The sequence below is a fragment of the Sander vitreus genome, chromosome 12 (genome assembly GCF_031162955.1).
Source record: "Sander vitreus isolate 19-12246 chromosome 12, sanVit1, whole genome shotgun sequence".
NCBI classification, from domain to species: domain Eukaryota; kingdom Metazoa; phylum Chordata; class Actinopteri; order Perciformes; family Percidae; genus Sander; species Sander vitreus.
This window is the reverse complement of record NC_135866.1, coordinates 9609501-9628671: the sequence shown is the minus strand read 5'-3', so window position 1 is coordinate 9628671 and position 19171 is coordinate 9609501. Positions and strand designations below refer to the sequence as shown.

The 19171-nt window shown below is 40.7% G+C and overlaps 1 protein-coding gene across 1 annotated transcript; it reads left to right on the top strand.

The window, feature by feature from the left end:
- Positions 1 to 55: 55 nt before the first annotated feature.
- Positions 56 to 11656, top strand: aknad1 (AKNA domain containing 1). The gene is made up of 22 exons (XM_078265092.1): positions 56 to 287; positions 1157 to 1378; positions 1927 to 3137; positions 3278 to 3352; positions 3472 to 3583; positions 4048 to 4196; positions 4275 to 4334; positions 4480 to 4613; positions 4720 to 4912; positions 6080 to 6249; positions 6569 to 6727; positions 7021 to 7180; positions 7326 to 7420; positions 7540 to 7745; positions 7842 to 7956; positions 8514 to 8696; positions 8839 to 8948; positions 9361 to 9507; positions 9626 to 9724; positions 10724 to 10838; positions 10959 to 11127; positions 11247 to 11656. The coding sequence occupies exons 2-22, from the start codon at positions 1174 to 1176 to the stop codon at positions 11415 to 11417; spliced, it is 4038 nt and encodes a 1345-aa protein (XP_078121218.1). The 5' UTR covers positions 56 to 287; positions 1157 to 1173; the 3' UTR covers positions 11418 to 11656.
- Positions 11657 to 19171: the final 7515 nt, after the last annotated feature.

Here is a 19171-nt window from a genome sequence, read left to right as displayed (position 1 = left end):
CTCTTTTTGGTGGAGGTTTCCCCACCGTTACCTAGCAACCAGGCTCCGCCTGAGCCAGGCCAGCCCTGCTCCAAACGTTCAGCGCTGCGCCGCTGCCGTGTGGGCTACATTATTGATGATGCCACAGACACCAAACCTGTTCGAGAAACCATATGTCAAGAAAGAAAGACACAGAAATACACGGCTAGCTGCAAGATGATGTCAGGAGCAAGAGGATGACTGTGGATCGGATCAACTTAAAACTAAAGTCGCACTGCTGAAGGACCAGTTCTGAGTTCATAACCCGAGTAAGTTCCCACCATAAAATCACAATATGAGACTGAACCTTTTGTATAAAATAGCAGTACAGACGCTGACATGTAAAATTGCCTTTTTGATAGTCTGACTCTGCAGTGTAGCAGCCTATGTTACTTTCTTGCAATGGCACACAGTGGTAGAAAATAAGTATATTTACTCAAGTAGGTTAACGTTACTGTACTTTTATACAGTTTGAGTAATTCACTTGAGTTTTTCTGCTACTTTATATTAAGATATACCTTCAACCTACAATTCAGAACCACATGTTGTACTTTTTACTTCATTAAATGTATCTGACAAAGTTACTATACTTACAGTATATTGCTATACATATTATCATTGTACATGCATAACATGTCATCTCATGATGAATATTAATTGGTTGTTATAGATTAAACTACCCAACAGAATATTGATAACTCTCTTGACCATTTAGGGTAAACTGCCTCTATCATGTTAAAGAATGCATAACAATACTACAATAATATCATTTTTACAATAATATAACACTGACGGGGCCATGTTAAAAGTATTCACTCAGTGTTATGCTGCAGAATAAGCACTTTTACTTTTGATAGATGCTGACTAAGATTTAAAATGCAGGACTTTTCTTCTAATGGAATATTTTAATATTTTGGAATTGCTTCTCTTATTTAAGTAACCTTCTTCCACCACTGTTTCTCACACACACTTTTACCCATAAACCTTACACATGTCACGCAAACCTCACACAATGCATCGATTGTTAAATAATTGACAGCTTAGCACATTTTGATCCAATGTTGTCGGCTCACAAGTTGCGTTGCTAAGTGATGAACAGGTTCTCCATCCTCCTTTCTCACCCCCTGTCCTGACACAGGTGAAGACAAAGTGTCCATGGAGGGAGAACCAGAGGAATCAGATGAGGATGTTAAGGGAGAGGACACGCCCACTGTGCTCTGGGAGAAGTCCATTCAGCAGAGCATCTTTGTTGACCTAAGTGAGGATGAAAGTCTCCACCTCAGTGATTTGGAGAGTTCTTTAGCCTTACATCTGTCCCAGGCAGAGTCTGCTGCCTCCGAAGCAAGCATCCATCTCAGTGGTGAGTCCTAGAGTCACCGCTGTTTTTTTTTTTTTCTAAAGAGTTTTTTGTTGGATGTTAAACTGGCTTGTTTTACCCATCCTGAACTATACATCCCAACTATCAGAATAATTCTGTAGTGTTATAACACACCGATTTTAAACAGATCATTAGTGATGATTGTAGACTTTGTGGCACACTGTTAATATGATAGTGATGAGGGGAAATCTATTGTATTTTTTGGAGCTATCTTTGACATGTGTTGGCAGAGTCGCAAAGTAAGTTGGAGCTGTGATTGTTAATGGTCTTTAAAAAAAGTAAATTTGGGTGCCTGGGTGGCTAACCTGGTGGAGCGCACTTCCATGTACAGAGGCTTAGTCCTTGACGTAGCGGCCGTGGGTTCGGCTCCGACCTCCAGTCCTTTGCTGCATGTCATTCCCCCTTTTTTTTCCCCTTTCATGTCTAAGCTGTCATGTCAAAAATGAAGACCTAAAATGCAGGAGAAAAAAAAGTAAATTTAAAGACCCTCTAATTTGGTATTCATGTTGTTGGTGATCTTTATTTTGCAGGGAGTGCAGAGCTGTCAGCCTTGGAAGTCACCTCCTCTGAGTCCAGTATTGCCAGCAGTCAGAGTGAGAAGGTGGTAGAGAGCAAGAGCAGCATTCTGCATGTGTCTGCCCAAAGACCAAACACCATGCAAGATGAGCCGCCCTTAAAGCAGCAGCATGACGACCCAGAGCAAGATACCAGTGACGAGGATCAGGACGACCTACCTTATGATGGTGACCTCGGAAGCCCCTACTTCAACCAGGCAGCTAATTCTGAGAGCAATATGAGCTCTGATGAGAGAGAAATAGTTCATGCAAGTCCTGATGTTCCTGCTTTGCTTGAATGTAATACAAGAGACAAAGATGATATTATTGAAAGTTTGGGTTCTATTGAGTATAATGCTGAGAAACCAGCAAGTTTGTCACAAGAGGATGCCCACACCAAACAAGACAGGTTTTTTGATCCCTCCAAGCCCAGTGAGGTTGCCCCATCATGCCCTTGTCCTTCAGACATTAACCAGTTGTTGCTGCGACACTTCTCCCAGGAGGAGTTGCTGTGGTCGGGTAGGCTGATTGAGGCAGAGACCCTGCCGGAGGTGTCCCTACTGGAGAGCGTGGATTACACTGTTTTTAGCTGTGCTCCAGCACACAACAGCACAAAGGTTAATGATAACCACTCAGAGAGTTATGCTTGTAATTCTCAGATTGTTCAGAGTTTCAGCTCAGACAGGACTGATGAGAAGTGTACAACTGCATCAACAATTTCAAGTTTAGAGGAAGAAGCAGAAATGAAAATTGATAATGTAACCTTTACTGCTTCTGACAGCTTTACATCCAGCTCTGCAAGTATACACTCAGAACAGGGCAGTGGGAATACCAGTGCCGTAGACGTAGAGAAGCAGGAAAACCCTGAAGAGGATGATCAGATTCAGAGAGTCCCACTTTTGCGCACCAGGTCTTTCAGCGAGATCAAGTATGGTCAAGGCCAAGTCCATTACCCACTCCCGGACTTCTCCAAGATTGCCCCCAAGGTGAAAATCCCCAAAGCTCCAAGCGGACCGGTCAGATCAGTTCCTCAGAGCCCCACTGCCATGCACAGAGCCCAGTCCTCTCCAGGGATGTTAGAGGTGATCAACAGAGTCCTGGAGGATTCAGTCCATACATCAGAGAAGCCCTACGTCTTCAAAGACGAGGACAAACAGTCTGCTCCAGCACTGGTGCATCACCTGCAGGTAGAAAACATTCAGGGTTTACAGTGCATCTGCACCTACGCTTTTTTTGTATTTTGCTTGTATTTTCTCCATCAGTATCAAGTATGAATGCTGTGCATAGGATATAGGACTAACATTTGTCTCATTCTATATGTCTTTAGGCTGAATATGATAAATTACTAACCAAATATGCTGAGGCAGAGAACCTTATAGATCAAATGAGAATAGGAACCAACGTAAGTAGAACGTTTTTTTGACCGAGCTACTTTGTGTAGGTGCAGAAATCAATTATAATTTTCAATGCAAGAGTCATATTTTCAATGCAAGTTACAAGTTTATGGATCTCTTTTCACAGGCTGAGCCCTCCTCAGAACTGATGCTTTATTTAGAGTGTGATGATGATCATCAGGGAATCTTAATTGAGGCAAGCCATCTTGGATGCGTGGCTCCTCGCCTTCCCCCATCAGGTACGTCTCTGTGTCCGACATTTGATATTATGTGACGCTTTGCTTCGCTACCTGCAAATTACCCAGTGAAGTGTAGCGGGTTTCCATTGAGACAAATGGGATCAGATGACACTATTCTAGTTACACAAACATATTTCCTTTGCTTTTGGAGACAACCTAACCACACTAAATTACAATTTCTGTCATATTTTTAAATCATAAGATGGTCAGTAACTGTACGCATCATGTGCAAGACAGACATTTGCAAATTATTTGCATGTATACACTAAAAGTATAAAATATTGGCTTACACACTTCATCAAGGACACTCATGAGGTAAAGACAGGTAAGAAAAAGTTATCCTTTGCTTCCCCTTTTCTGTACCATTTCGATAGATGATATGTAAATGTCAAAGTTTATCAGAGACTCATTAGCAGGGACATGTTGCTTATAAATTGATGGTGCTCATAATGCTTTGTTATCAGAAAACTTAGGTGAGAAAAAAGAAACAATCCCCCAGAGCAACATTAAGGAGGTGAACACAGCTTCCTCCAGCCAGCCTGAGGAGGGTCCCAGTGAGGGGGGAAGAATGACTGCTGAGCTGACAGGCATCATCAGCCAGTTCATGCAAAAGGTAAGTTTGAAGCATATTAAAAGGCTACCATTAAATGCATAGACATCTAAAACCATTGTTGAACCTTCTTCTATTCAGGTAGAAGAATTCAAATTGAGTGTGATCAACATGTCAGTGAGCACAGCAGAGCAGCAAATGGTAACTATTGTTTACTTCCTATTTGTAGTTCTTTACGGCATGTAATGCACAGAATATGGAGATGTAGAACATCTTGATTTTATGTCTCTGAGGTGCAAATTCTGTCTTTGCTTGTGCATAAATGTAAAACTGTGCCCATTGTCAGATGCTGAGGAGCATTATGGAGGCTCAGGACCAATTGGAAAGAGAATACATCAGTAAGAAGGAGGAGCACAGAGCTCTGGAGATGCAAAACTATATGGGCCTGTCCAGGAACACTGGCACCTTTGACCCAAACAGGTTAGAGAGAGAAACCACGCCATCGCACCTGTGTGAATGTGTCTGCCTCATTTTGTGTCTTCATGCGTGCGTGTGCGTGTGTGTGTGTGTGTGTGTGTGTGTGCAGGCTGATGGAGGGAGACATATTCAGGATAGGAATGCACCTTGAGGACATAAAGGAGATGATAGACAAAAACGTGTGTGAGCAGATTTCTCCACCCCACTCATCCTCCACTCCCACGCCCATGAAAGAGATGCTGCATGTGAAGCCCAGTCCTCTCTGCATGCCCACACTCTCACCTCCACCATCCCTGCATGAGGTAACCAACTCACAGACACACCCATTGCCTCAAAAAAAAAACTCACTCACCTTCACAATTCTTTGCCACTCTAGCAGCTCTGCTGTAGGAATGGCATGTAAGTCAGTCCATCACTCTGTCCACAGTGAAATATTTCAATAAATATTGGAAAGATTGCCATGAACGTTTGTACAGACATTCAAGGTGATCCCTACTTTTGTCTGTAGTACCACCATGAAATGGACTTTTCTGGCTTTGTGTGAAATGTCTCAACAACAATGTAGGTAAGGTATAGGCCACTAGTTTTATTGTTGAAAACTTCTGGTAACAGTCGATAATGCTCACATCAATGGAGCTATTTTACAGTCAAAATGCTGAAAGTACACTTAATTTGCTTTTTGTGGCCACTTCATAATTTTAATCAGCTTTCCATAAATGTACTGCTGTACATACACAATACCTGATCATTTTGTAACGGCCTATGGTTGTATAGCAGTGTGTAGCGACATTTCCTCTCTGTGTCTGTGCAAGCTTAGTATTACAAATGTAGGTTATCATAACCAATGAGACCTAATGCATAGAAATGATTAAAAAAAAAAAAGATCTGTTTGTCAGCAGCACATATTAAATACTAATCAACATTTTCGGGATTTATGTTGGTTATACTTTATAGTGTATACATTTGATTTCAATTTAGCTTTAAAAGTTTAGGTTCCTATTTCCTTCTCTTTTTTTGATACATTAACCTCAAGGATTTTAGGGATTTGAAGCCACCTTAGCAGCAGGGCTCTAGGATTTGCTGAAGTAGGTCAGTTAGTCAGCCCTTCTGTCCAAAGTGAATTATCATTTATAGCTCCCAGAGGATGAATCATGATGTCTTAGATTACCCTCTGACTTTTCTTTTGGCGCAACCAGTGGCTTGACATTATGGTTCAGAGTGAAATGCTTTCAAACTAAACAACATTTATGTTCCAATCCCCAACCAGGATGAATAATGACTGAACCTCAATATTCTCTCAATATTTCTGTTTATTATTTATGTTAATGTTGTATACTCGAGCCTGGGTGCAGCCTGCTCTGTGTTGAATAGTAAAAGCTTATTCGTAGCATCCACACACTGAGAAAATGCTGAGTATGTGTGTAAGATTACACTAACCGCAAATTATCTGACTGGGTCTCATGTTTCAGGGGCCAAGTGCAGGCTTTACCCATGTGGGTTATAAGATGGAGGATGAAAATAATGAGGAAGTGGAGGAGGCCAGTGAGGTCCATGGAGATGAGGAATTACAGCAACACAGTGAACTCATAACAACTGACTCTCTACTGAAAAATACTGGACATAGATACTGCCATTCAAGGTGCTTGTTAAGATATTTTAAATGCTCCAATAATATAACAATACAAAATGTGTATAAAGTGCTCAAACAGGTAGCAGTGTAAATTCTGTATAGAAAAAAGAAAATAGTTATCCTGGCTAGGATACATACATATGATAGAGTGCTGTTTTGTCTAGCCATTGATGTTTTGAGTGGTGCTTGCATGTGTGTTTGTGCTCAAATAATAGGCACGTTCTCAGCCTTCCCCTGGGCAGATAGTGTTTCAGGTGCAGCGTTGGTGTTAGGTTCCACAGAGTGTTTGAGTCGCTGTGTGCAGGTTTTCTTTTCTGTCCTGTTTCAGGAGCTCACAGGGCTCTGCGGAGGGACTGGAAATCCAGACAGCTGAGGCTGAAGAGGAGAGGAGCTCTGTTTCGTTAGAAGTGATAGATAACAGTAACATCTTGGCATACTTGAGTGGAAGCAGCTCATCCTTGAGACAGAGGCAGTGGACACCCAACAGGTCAGTGTTGTGATGTTAAAGGCTACCTGACCATATAGATCTAAGAGCTAACTGTTACTTGATTGGCTCTCTATTGTGGTTTCTCTGTACTGGTTTGCATTTCAATAATGTATGGCTAATGCAAGTAATCCATCTTGTAATCCTGTCAGTGTAAGTGCAAAATGTATGTATGTATATTTTACCTATGCATACTGCATGTCATTTTTTGTATTTCAAACAAAACCCTCACCCTTCCCCAACTCCCCTCATCTCCACCCCACGGACTCTAAATATCTCACTTGTTGTTGCTGCAGTCGTAGCACCCCAGACCGTGTCTTGAACCCAGCAGGTGAATGGGATCTGGGTGAATGTGTGAGTCTGGCTGTGGAGGTCTCATCTTCCTCTGATGCACGCAACGACTCAGACACCCACATTCTCTCAGTGCCTCCTCTCAACACCTCATCTGTATCACAGGTCAGTCGCAGATAGTTGGTTTGTTTGACCATATTTGGTCTAATGTTTGTTGTACAAGAGATTTTCAGGGATACTGTTTAAGTTAGTGTGTGGAGGATGCACAGGCTGTTTTATTTAAACTGATGTCGGGTTTTCTGGGGTGCAGAGGATTTTGAGCCCAGAGACAGACAGTGGATTTGGGAGCTCTTACTTGAATCAATCAGCTTCTGGACCATTTCAACCAAATCTGCTCACAGAAAGGTACAAATCGATATACACAGCAACAATGAAATACTTTAGTATTTAATAAAATTGGTTTCTGTAAATCCACAGTTACTATATGCATGTCAATTTGAGAAGTTTGATCCTCTCATCTACAGTGTGCACTCCCAGAACAATGCTTTAAGTAGCTCAGACAGTGAGGGCTCCTGCTCCAACCTGCAGACAGCCATCCATTCAGCCTCCCTCACCAGCCAGCAGTGGGTCAGTCCCCACCCATCTGTCCAAACACAGTCCTGTGGTGCAGCAGCGGCAGTGGAGCGGTGGGTGGAGAGCACCACTAAGGAGCCTTCAGTCAGGCTGCAGGGTGAGAAAATCCATCTAATAAAGAAGTTCTCTTTTTATTTCATCTTATCTGGTCAATACTGAAATGATAACCGCTTCTCCACCACTGACCAAACAGGATCTGAACGCAGCCCGTCTGCCCAGCTCCATCACCACGTATCAGAACCCGCACTCAGCACCACCATGGATACAGAAGAGAGAGGCAGCCCACTGTACTCCTGCTCATGTAATAGGTCAGTGTATGCTCAGGAGCAGCTAGTGTTAGTGGTTGACTGCTGAAAAACTACAACTTTAAGCTAAAGATTGAATCATCCTCTTCTCTGCTGTTGCATATTTAATCAGTGAACCTTAGGGTAGTAAATCACACATTTTACCACGATACGATATTATATTGATTACTTGGACAACGATAGAATATTTACTGATATCACAAAGTCTGCCACGATATGATGCCGATTCAATTTAATTCAGGGGCCTGCGACCGATATAAGATGATATATAAGCCGATTTAAGACATTTACATCTTTATATATTATATAAAAGACAACTAAAATATGATTTGACAAGTTCATTACTATTAAATTAAACAATTAAAAACAAACGACTCTTTTTGATAAAAAGAATAAATACAAAGTGGGAATTTCAAAATAAAGGCACATCTTAAAGATGACGATATGTATCGATATTTTCAGTTTGTATCGATAATATTGGATCATTGATGATTGAAATATCGATCCAGATAGATGTATCGTTACAGCCCTAGTGAACATCTGTATATGTGTCTGTTTAGTGAGGCTCTCCTGGCCTTGCAGTCAGAGGTATTCCGGCTGAAGAAGGACCTGGAGGAAGGCTTGGTCCAGCTGCCTCACCTAGCACAGAAGATGGACTACCTCACCTCCAAATACAGACAGGATCGTCAGGAGCGCAAGTCTAAAACCAGACTCCGCACCCACCACAGACCAGCATGCAACAGGTGATCCCGCTCGCTGGTTTTAGTGGAGGAACAGAAGTATAATGGCCATTTTTGGTGTATTGATGTATGAAAGAGACATCATGTTCTTACCATTTATTCATTGTACTGTCATTATTATGACCCTTTTTATTCTACTATCTAGTGTGTGGAAGCCATCAAGTGGCAGCGCACAGAATGTGAGCGATCTCAGTTCCAGTCAGGTGAGGATAGAGGACTGGATCTCTTCAGACATTGGCCCCAGCAAGAGCAATGGTACTCCACCACCGCCAGTCTTGTATAAAGTACTTGAAAGCAATACTCGAGTAAAAGTACCTTACCAGAAAATGACTTTGGTAGAAGTTAAAGTCGCCTTTTAGAATACTACTTGAGTAAAAGTCTTAAAAATTCTGATATTTACTGTACTTAAGTATCAAAAGTAATTTTCTGAAATTAAATGTATTTAATTATTAGATGCAAAAGTAAAATAAAACTTTGATTATGAACTTTATTGTGGCTTCCTTATAGTAAAGCATAATACTAACACACCTTCTTAAACATCAAATTACTGACATTCGACATCAACAAAGAGAAAAAAACAGAAACAGAATTTTCATTTTTTTTGTGAGGAGCGTGTGTCCCTATATTTCCTCCATCATCTACTATGGTTAGATCATTTGCTCTTCAGGTACAGACAGTGGTGACACAGCTGGCTCTGAGATCATGTTGCAGTTCCACAGTTCACCTGTAGCGAGCCGGAGAGGCGGCGGCGACAGTGTGCGCTCAGCGCCAGAGTTTCAATATCAATTTCGTGAGGCGCTGCAATCCAACAGAGGTCCGAGCCAAAGCTGTTTTTCACAGTATAGTACAGTCTTTGTAAATTGTATATAATTTACATGGGTGATATGATATTTTAAAAAAAATGGAACAACATGTATGTTATGCTCCTTCAGAGTCAGAGGGAAACGGCTCAGTGAAAACCTCTCGTCTGAACAGCTCCATTTTAAAAGGAGGGAAGGCTTCTGACAGCCATGCCAAGCAGAGACTACAAAGTAAGTGACTTTATCATCTAATGTTTAGAACGTCAACATTTTGGTGTCATTGTGATTGATGAAACAATGCATTTTGTTTGATTTACATATAGCAGATTTTAAACTAAATTCTACTATTTAAAAAAAAAAATTGGTTTCAGAGTATACTGTAAGAGTAGTCTTGCATTGCCAGACCTATCTCTACAGTGCTGTGAAGTAAGGTCTGACTACACCGCAGATACATTCTAGGATAGGAGAGAAAAAAAACCGCTCTGGGTTCTTTGCATTTCTTTAAACCAATCACAATCGTCTTGGGCGGCGCTAAGTAGTCTCGGGAAGGAACTTGTTCTGGTGAAACATTTGCAACCCGCAAAAGAAAACGTCACATACAATATTAAATTAACTGTTCACACAATACAGAAATGTGAGCTATTTAAATTAGCTGGATACATGGTTTAACCTCATTTGCTCTTACTAGTGTCTCGGGCGTGTGTAATCGGTCCCACAACGACCCAGTTAGAGAGTATGCTTTGTTAATCTTTACAATCATTCCCCGTAAGAACCAAGCAGACCTGCCTTGTTGTTTTCTTCAAAACTTGCCTTTTTCAGTGTGTAGCTTGCTAGCTTGAAGTTTGTTGTAGTTCCCGAAGCGAACAGAGTTGGAGAACGGCACTACACAGAGAGCGGAAGGTGAGGGAATGTCAGGCCATTATCCTGGGAATGTACTTTTTGTTGATCCATCTGTAATAGTAACAGTGTTGAAACAGGGCAGAGATATATCATAGTCCATTTATACATACGAGGAATGTATCTTCTGCCCATCCTAACTAATGAGGAGCAGTGGTCAGCGCCCGGAGACCAACTCCAGTTGTAATGCCAGTACCTACAACAAGGGCAATGGCAGGAGTTATTTAGCATGCACATCTTTACGAGTCATCGGAATCATCACCATGATTATCAGTATTGTGTTCTATTGGTACATATACTGTAGTGCTTCTTATGTTATGTTCCTGTGATCAGCAGCCGTCACGGAGAGTTTTTACTCCAAGGAGAGGTGGTCTCTTTTCTCCTCTGCATCTCTCCAGAAGTCTCTTCTCCAGGTCAGCTACGGCTCCTCCAGCAGCCTGCCTGCGAGGTAAACACACACACATCACTTACTGAAAGCACACAGATATTAACCAGAGGTAAAGATATTAAATGATATAGTTCTGGTAAAGTGGACTCATTCTTTCTTGCTGTGTGTACTCCAATCCAGCTATAAAGTAAGGGAGCCGCCTCTGCAGTCCATGTCCCATCACAGAAAGCGCTCCACCCAGTCAGATTCGGCCCTCCTGCCCAGTAATGTGTACTTCCAGCGGACACCATCCCCAGTATCAATGCCCTCAAAGACTGGCAGCAGGACAGGCAGACGCAGAGGGAACAAGGTGAGATTTCTTCACATGCATGTCTGCTGAGATTCTCCCTGTATAAAAGAACATCTGCTGTGATTCTCCAAAAAAAAGAGCCAACAATTTCATATTAAAGTCTGCTAACTGTTTTCTAGGAGGAAGACATGAACAGGACTCTAGACCAGGCTATTGAGGTGGCCCGCAGCATGAAGAGGACCACCGACCGAATGGCCAAGAGACTGTCAGCAGACCTGGCTGAGACTCAAGTCCACAGGAAACATCACAGCATGCAGCCACCAGGGGGCAGGAAACACCACGCATTATAACACACCAGTTTACTCTGCCAGTCACTGATTCCTGAGGCCTATGTAGAACATATCTTTTTTGAATGATAAGTTATTTAAGGACCTGTTTGTGTTAAGTTATTGTTTTTTTACATGGTTTGTTTGTGTATTTATACATAGAAAAGTCTGAAATCACACTGCAAAAATATATTTTATTAGATATTATAACCACCTGTATAATGTAAGGTTTTTGGATTTTTCTTGAAAAGCATATGTTTGTTGACGGCAGCATTTTGTTTATATTAAAAAAAAAAATGTTTAAAAAAATTCTCCAGCATCTCAATTTTATTCTGACCGGTTTGTAAAATGTAACCAAAAATACGTTATAGCCACTACAGTGGGAGAAAATGACTTTCTGACACTATATTTTTGATAGCAGAAACAATGTGATCCAGTTGTGACCTCTTGTTAGGGGGCAACAGCAGTCACAGTACAATCAATCACTCAGCAGATGAAGCAATAAACTTTATCTTTTCACAATTCTCCGTGTCAGTCCACTTGAGTCACCTAACCCTTTTGCTTTGTTTTATTTTACCTGCTCCCCAACTATAAGCTATCCAGTACACATAAGCAGTCACAGGGTTAGGAGAAGAGGTTAAGCCACTTAAAAGTAGGCCAGATTTGTAATATTACATCTCAGAAAAATCCCTCTCTGCCTTTAGTTTGAATGAGTAACTTTTGTCCTTTTAGCCCGATTTTCTCATTTGGCACCTCTAATGTGCATCCCTGCTGGCCTGTGGGTGTAGCGACAGTGTCTTCTTACTGAGTTTCTGTTTGCAGGGCTTTGCTGGTGCCGGGCTGTGTTCACATTTTGTTGTGGGGTATCTAGTTTGACGGTTGTTCTTAGGGGGGTATCAGGAAAGAAGATGTGTCCAAACAACATTCCCGAACGGTTCCATCTGATTGTTCAAAGAGCGGATAAAGTTCTCAGTGTGCATTGACCTCTGGGCCATCAACAGGAAGAAGTCACTGTGAAGCAAGCATGACTCTTCAACCAGTGCAGTCATAGACTGTAGTCTATGAATGCAGTTGATCTCTCACATTTAAACACAGACATTTCAGTGACTAATGTTGAATGTGTAATGAGCCATTTTTAATTAGCACAGTTGTAGAATCCTAAATGTCCACTGTAGGTGGGAAGCTAAAATACTGTGCAGTAAAATACTTTATATATTGCAAATGGCCAGCCAAACTATTTATAGAAAATAGAAAAACCATTGAGTAACCTTACTATGAGACAAAACTGATGTTGGTGGTGGAGGTGCAAAGGGTTTCCCCACATAAAAACCAACATGAATTCAATACCTAACAGGTGCAAAAAAAGACAAAGGAAATCCGTTAGTATTCCACGTCTTTGTGATGGCCAGATGACTCATGTTTTCTCGAAAAGGGATATCTTTATTAGATTAATTTCCCTCTCATGAGCAGTGGTCTAAGGACTTGACTTGGAATGGTACAGGAAAAGCTGCTGTCATTGGCACTGTCATCTTATATACAGTTGTGTTCAGAATAATAGCAGTGTGTTTAAAAAAAGTCAAAATCCTTAGAATAGCTTTTAATTCCATAATATCAATGGATTGGGAACACTGCACATTCAATTCCAAATCAAAACATGACCAAAATTGATCACGTTTGTGTTATACCTTTAAAGAAAGTGAAGAAAAAGGAATATTAGGCTGTTCTTTACAAACTGAAACATTTACTGTATAAACTGAAAAATGTCTCAAGGGTTTGCTTTACTTTGAATCACTGCACTAATATTTAGTTGCATAACCATTATTTCTGACAACTGCTTCACATCTGTGTTGCATGGAGTCTATCAACTTCTGGCACCTGTGAACAGGTATTCCAGCCCAGGACCATTGAACTACATTCCACAATTCCTCTGCATTACTGGGTTTTGCCTCAGAAACAGCATTGTTGATGTCACCCCACAAGTTTTCTATGGGATTGAGGTCTGGGGATTGGGCTGGCCACTCCATAACATCAATCTTGTTCATCTGGAACCAAGACTTTGCTCGCTTAATGGTGTGTTTTGGGTCATTGTCTTGTTGAAAGACCCATTTCAAAGGCATTTCCTCTTCAGCATAAGGCAACATGACCTCTTCAAGTATTTTGATGTATTGAAACTGATCCATGATCCCTGGTATGTGATAAATAGGCCCAACACCACAGTATGAGAAACATCCCCATAACATGATTTTTGCACCACCATGGTTTACTGTCTTCACAGTGTACTGTGGCTTGAATTCAGTGCATGGGGGTCGTCTGCGGCCCCTAAACCCAAAAAGAACAATTTTGCTCTCATCAGTCCACTGAATGTTGCCCCATTTCTCCTTTGGCCAGTCAATGTGTCCTTTGGCAAATTTCAGCCTATTCAGTACATGTCTTTTTTTCAGCAATGGGACTTTGCGGGGGCTTCTAGCTGATAGCTTTGCTTCACATAGCCTTCTTCTGATCGTAACAGTACTCACAGGTAACTTTAAGTCTTCTTTGATTTTCCTGGAGCTGATCATTGGTTGAGCCTTTGCCATTTTGGCAATTCTTTGATCCATTCGAATGGTAGTTGACCGTTTTTTCCCACGTCGTTCATGCTTTGGATGCCATTTCAAGGCATTTGAAATAATTTTGGTTGAGCAGCCTATAATTATCTGCACTTCTTTATATGTTTTCCCCTCTCCAATCAACTTTTGAACCAAAGTCCGCTGTTCCTCAGAGCAACGTCTGGAACGACCCATTTTGCTGAGTATTTCAGTGTGAAATTCACTATAACCAGCATGCACAACATTTGCTTCCTTCCTTCCTTAAATATGGCCCATAATTGACACCTGTTTCTTCACATCACCTCACTAATTGAACACAACACTGCTATTACTTTGAACATGCCTCTTTCAATTACAGATTCAATTACACAGAATTAGCAGCATGCATATCATGACTGTTGGTTCTGTTGGTTTTCTATGACTCTACAACACTTACTGGTAAATTATTTGCCATGTAGAAATATCACTTCTACCAAAAAATTAGATTTATGAGGTTAGAGATGTTGGACTGCTATTATTTTGAACACAACTGTAGCTGCAGGTGGGTTCTCGTGTTTGTGGTCTCTACCAAAAGTTCAATAAATGTCTTCTTCTTCTTCTTTAAAGGATGAGTGCACAAATTTCTGTCTTAAATCAGTTTTCACTTGTATCTTCTCATGCCTTCTTCCCATACTGGCAAATAAGATCTTTCCTTGAGTGCTTCCAGGGTAAGTAATGGAGGAGCAAATCCACAGATTTCATTCTGTGCAAAAAGAGGGACTTATGTACTAAAAAGTCTTTTGAGGACAGTCACTTGATTTGACTTATACAGACTGCTTGAGCCTCATTCTAAGTTGAGATATACATTTGAATATCTATTTTTCACGGAACCAGGACAGTGGATTTTGTCTCCCATCCCTTCCATTCCAAGAAGGAACATTTCAGGAAGGAGCAATTGTTATAGAAAGATAAAACATTTAATGTCCATATGGAAATGTGAGTACTGTTTCTCCTGTTTCTACTGTGTTGTCTAACTTGATTAACACAATCTTAATTCTAGAGTTGGGTATCGTTTGGATTTCTACAATTCCGATGCCGAACCGGTACTTTTAAAATGATTCCGATTCCTAACCGGATTTTTGAAAAACTGAAAAATGACATCAAAGAAAGAATCTTTTATAGACGTGGTAGCCGTAATATGCTTTTACGTCCGTTTTGGTGAGCCCAGAGGGAAAATATGGCATTTTAAAAGTAGCCTACATTTATGGTAGCTAGCTAACGGTAGACTATAGAGAAAGTGTGATATTTTTACGTCCGTTTCGGAGCGACAGAGGGAAAATATTTCAGTCGACACATTAATTGGAACCGAAATTTGCGTTCTAATCCAGTCCGATTCCTGCCGGTTGCGTAGGAACCGGTTTCGGTACCTAACCCTACCTAACTCTTAATTCTTCGTCACTTGTGTCTCAAAGTTTTCAAATAGTTAATAACACAAAACAATTATTAACACAGTATCATTTACCACATACTGAAGTATGCTGGAACATACAAAACAATATTGAATACTTTTTGTTCTTTGAACTCCTTTTGGCTTTTATGCACAAACAAGTTTATCTGGTCCACTGGAATCCTCCCAGCCCATCGTTATAATACACACCTGAGGCAGATACTCAGCCACTGGGGAAGAGAAAAGCTATTATGATAACATAGCTTTGTTACCTTAACTGGAACTATGGCACTTACACAGTATTGTACTGTACATACAGTATAGAGTACGGTAAGTAAGGGTAAGTGTGTGATGACATAAGCCTGCTTGTTTCTGCTGGTTTGTCAGTGTTGTGGTGAAAGTGCCAATTGAGCTCAGCTGATTCTAAAGCAGATACATTAACTGTATCTACATCAGAGAATATAAACAAGTGTATTGTATACATACTAAGACAACAACTGTTTTGCGCTGCAAATGCTATACTTTATTGACACCCAACTAACATGTCATATCTGTATTTACAGTGAACTCAGTGTCGTTGATAGATTTGTGTTGACGAATTGAGGTCAAAATGAATAAAGGCTCAAAAAGAGGTTTCATCTATCACAAGATAAGAGCCAATGAGAAACAAATATTGTTTGGATGAAACCTTAAACATCTTCCTTTCAGACAGAAACAGGTCATCGCTTGTGTCAAGTTACTTTTTTATGTAAGGTATAATGATGCATATTCCTCAACTGGGATGTTTGGGTATAGTTCTTTGGGGGAGAAAAATATTTCAACACTACAAGACAAGAATCAATTAAGAGATGGTTGCAAAACTGTAAAGTCTGCTACACAGTTGATTTTTATCGATATTCTCGTCTTACAAAGATGAGCATACTCGGCTCACTCTGATAGGCCGCCCAGAAACCCCTGTGGGGAGGAGTTACAGCCTTTGGGCTCTTTGGTATTTGCTGAAACAATAAAGGACCTGTCGTTTCATTTGAAAGAGAGGGAGGGAAGGGGGGACAAAAAAAAAAAAAAAGTTAAATTTAAGCCTGAGCTACTTCCCTGGAGTCATTTTGAGAAACAGCATCACACATCTCGCCTCAAGGCAGCAGAAAAACGTTGAAGGCATGGGGGAAACTAAGTCAAAGATGCTGAAACTTTTGATTTTATTCACATTCACAGAGGTAAGAGATGGGATCTGTTTCTAACTGTACACTGACTATCTCTTAAATGTTTTCACAAGAATACAGTACAAAGAACAATTTTACCAGCATCAGTGTGCATTGGTTGGCAAGTTTCCCTATCTTTGTTAAGTGCTTATTTTAAACATCCAGATAAATAATAGTGTGTGTAAAGGGAGGACTTTTGAAACATGTGAACACTGGCTCTTTTGAGTGTCACTGCTTTCAACAAGTGTGTGTGGCATGCCCAACCTTAGCTCAATAGACAAATTCATTCCGACCTGAAAGAAATACCTGCGCTGACCAGTCCTGAAATCTGTGTTGAGTGAAGGTAATGTGCAGCCTGCTGCCTCTCATGCGCCGAGAATATGATACAGGCATTAAATCCTGCTTCATAATTAGCCTCAGGATATAATGTGAAATACCAATAGCTTGCTACCCTTGGAATGATGTCCTGTCTTGAAAATACTGCATTTCCTGTCATTTATCATCAGGGTTATTTCCTTGTTTCAGTCATTAACCTGCCACGTTTTCTTTTCATTTTCAGATTTGTGCTGCTCAAAGTGGTAAATGATCTTTTTTTACATTTGCCTTAAGATACGTTACAATGATCCCAAACCAGTGCCTGAATGGGACCCAAAAAAGGTGTAGGTACCATAATTCAGCCGTTCCATGACACGATCATTGCATGTGTCTTGGATATATTTATAGTCATACAGTACATCTTGTAAGGGTGACCCCGAATAGTCGACTATTCGATCTAAGGAGCCTGATTCAACTAATCTCACAGTTGAATCGTCGCAGTTTCTGAAAATGTGGTTATGAAACAAAGGATCATTCAATTTGGGCTATATTGGGGCGCTGAATATCCAATTTTACGTAGTATTGCTTGTTTTTTCTCTCCAAGAAATCATCAAATATAGCCTTTTTTTGGTATAAATATTTGCCAAATTATAATACTGTTAATAACAATTAGAAGTAAGGGTACTCATGTGGAAATAAAATCAGACGTGCCGGTACCATTTCAGGCACTGTCCCAAACTCACATATAGTATTCCTTAATTTGAAATGCAAATTACCTTAAAAAGCATCAGGCTGTTTTTTTATTTCCCCAAAATATGATAACATCACCTATAAGCCTATTTGAATGTATCCCATCATTGCTTTCTTCTCTATCTCCGTCAGCCGTCACAGTGTCAGTGTTTACAGTCACATCTAAGAGTATGACAGTGCAGTGGAGCGGCTACACTGGAGCCAGCTCCTACAAGATCACAGCAACACCCAGGAACTCCCCGGGACCATCAGTCTTCACTCAGTTCAGTGGCAACGTCGTGATGGGCTCAGTCAACTCCCTGTCACCAAACACAGTGTACATCATGAAGCTAGAAGCCATGGACAATGCTCTCAATGTCCTCAGCAGTGCAGCGACACAGGAGACCACAGGTCAGTGACAACAGCGAGGAGAGGTAAAGGAGGAAAATGAGTCCTGGTGGATGATTCACATTCAGATAATATCCATAAAGACACGTGTCTTACATTTCTACAGTGGTGGACGAAGTCCTCAGAAATGAATCTGCTAACTATTTTGGTCATCAATTAATTATCATTTTTCCCATGAAATGCCAACCATTCTCCGGCTGCAGCTTCTCCGCTGTGAGGATTTGTTGCTTTTCCCCGTGGGTTGTCTTTATAAACTGAATATCTTTGGACTGTCGGTCAGACAAAACAAAACAGTTTGTAGACATCACATTGGGAAAATGTTTGTAGACATCACATTGGGCTCTGGGACATTTTTTTTTTACTATTTTTAGAAGTTAAATTGACCAAACAATTAATAGACAAGAAAAAAACAGTTAATTCTGGCCTTAATTTATAAAATCTTCTCATGTTTTGAGTAAACAGTCCTTATCTGTATAGAAAGTAGTAGCCGTAGCTTTCAAATAAATTTAGTGGAGTAAAAAGTACAATATTCTTTCTTAAATATGGTGGCGTATAAGTATAAAGTAGCATAAGAGCTACTAAGGAAAGTACAAATACTACACAAAAGTGTACTTAAGTATAGTAGTAGAGTAAATGTACTTAGTTACTTTTTGCATTTATAGTATATTTCTGTATAAATACAGAAACTGTTATAAATCATCAATCAATAAAGTAACCTACTTTATTTTGTTATCTATCATACTGCTTCTATCATTTGCTCTCCAGCTCCTGACGTCCCCAGCATTGCACAGGCCTACTCCAAACACAGCGACAGCATCACTGTGGAGTTCACAACTGTTTCCGGGGCAAGCAGCTACCTCCTGAGGGCAGAGTCGAAGACCAGTAATTTCTTCTCTGAGACGGTGGTGAGCAGTTCCCCCGGCACCGTGGTGCAGCTCCAGCCCTACACGGACTACAGGCTGAGTGTCATGTCAGTCAACTCTGGGGGGAGGAGCCAGCCCTCGTACCCCATCGAGGCCAGGACAGGTACGGACCAAAAGTCTTAAAGAGTCCTAAAAACCCTTCACAATGTGACTTCAGCATTTCAAATAGTGATAGAAGATTGAACAACTGATT

Excerpts from the sequence above, each read along its gene's own strand:
- aknad1 (XM_078265092.1), top strand. The coding sequence starts at position 1,174 with ATGGAGGGAGAACCAGAGGAATCAGATGAGGATGTTAAGGGAGAGGAC. Across the intron at positions 4,913-6,079 it reads CTCCACCATCCCTGCATGAG|GGGCCAAGTGCAGGCTTTAC; the intron begins GTAACCAACTCA and ends CTCATGTTTCAG. Across the intron at positions 10,839-10,958 it reads TCCAGCAGCCTGCCTGCGAG|CTATAAAGTAAGGGAGCCGC; the intron begins GTAAACACACAC and ends ACTCCAATCCAG.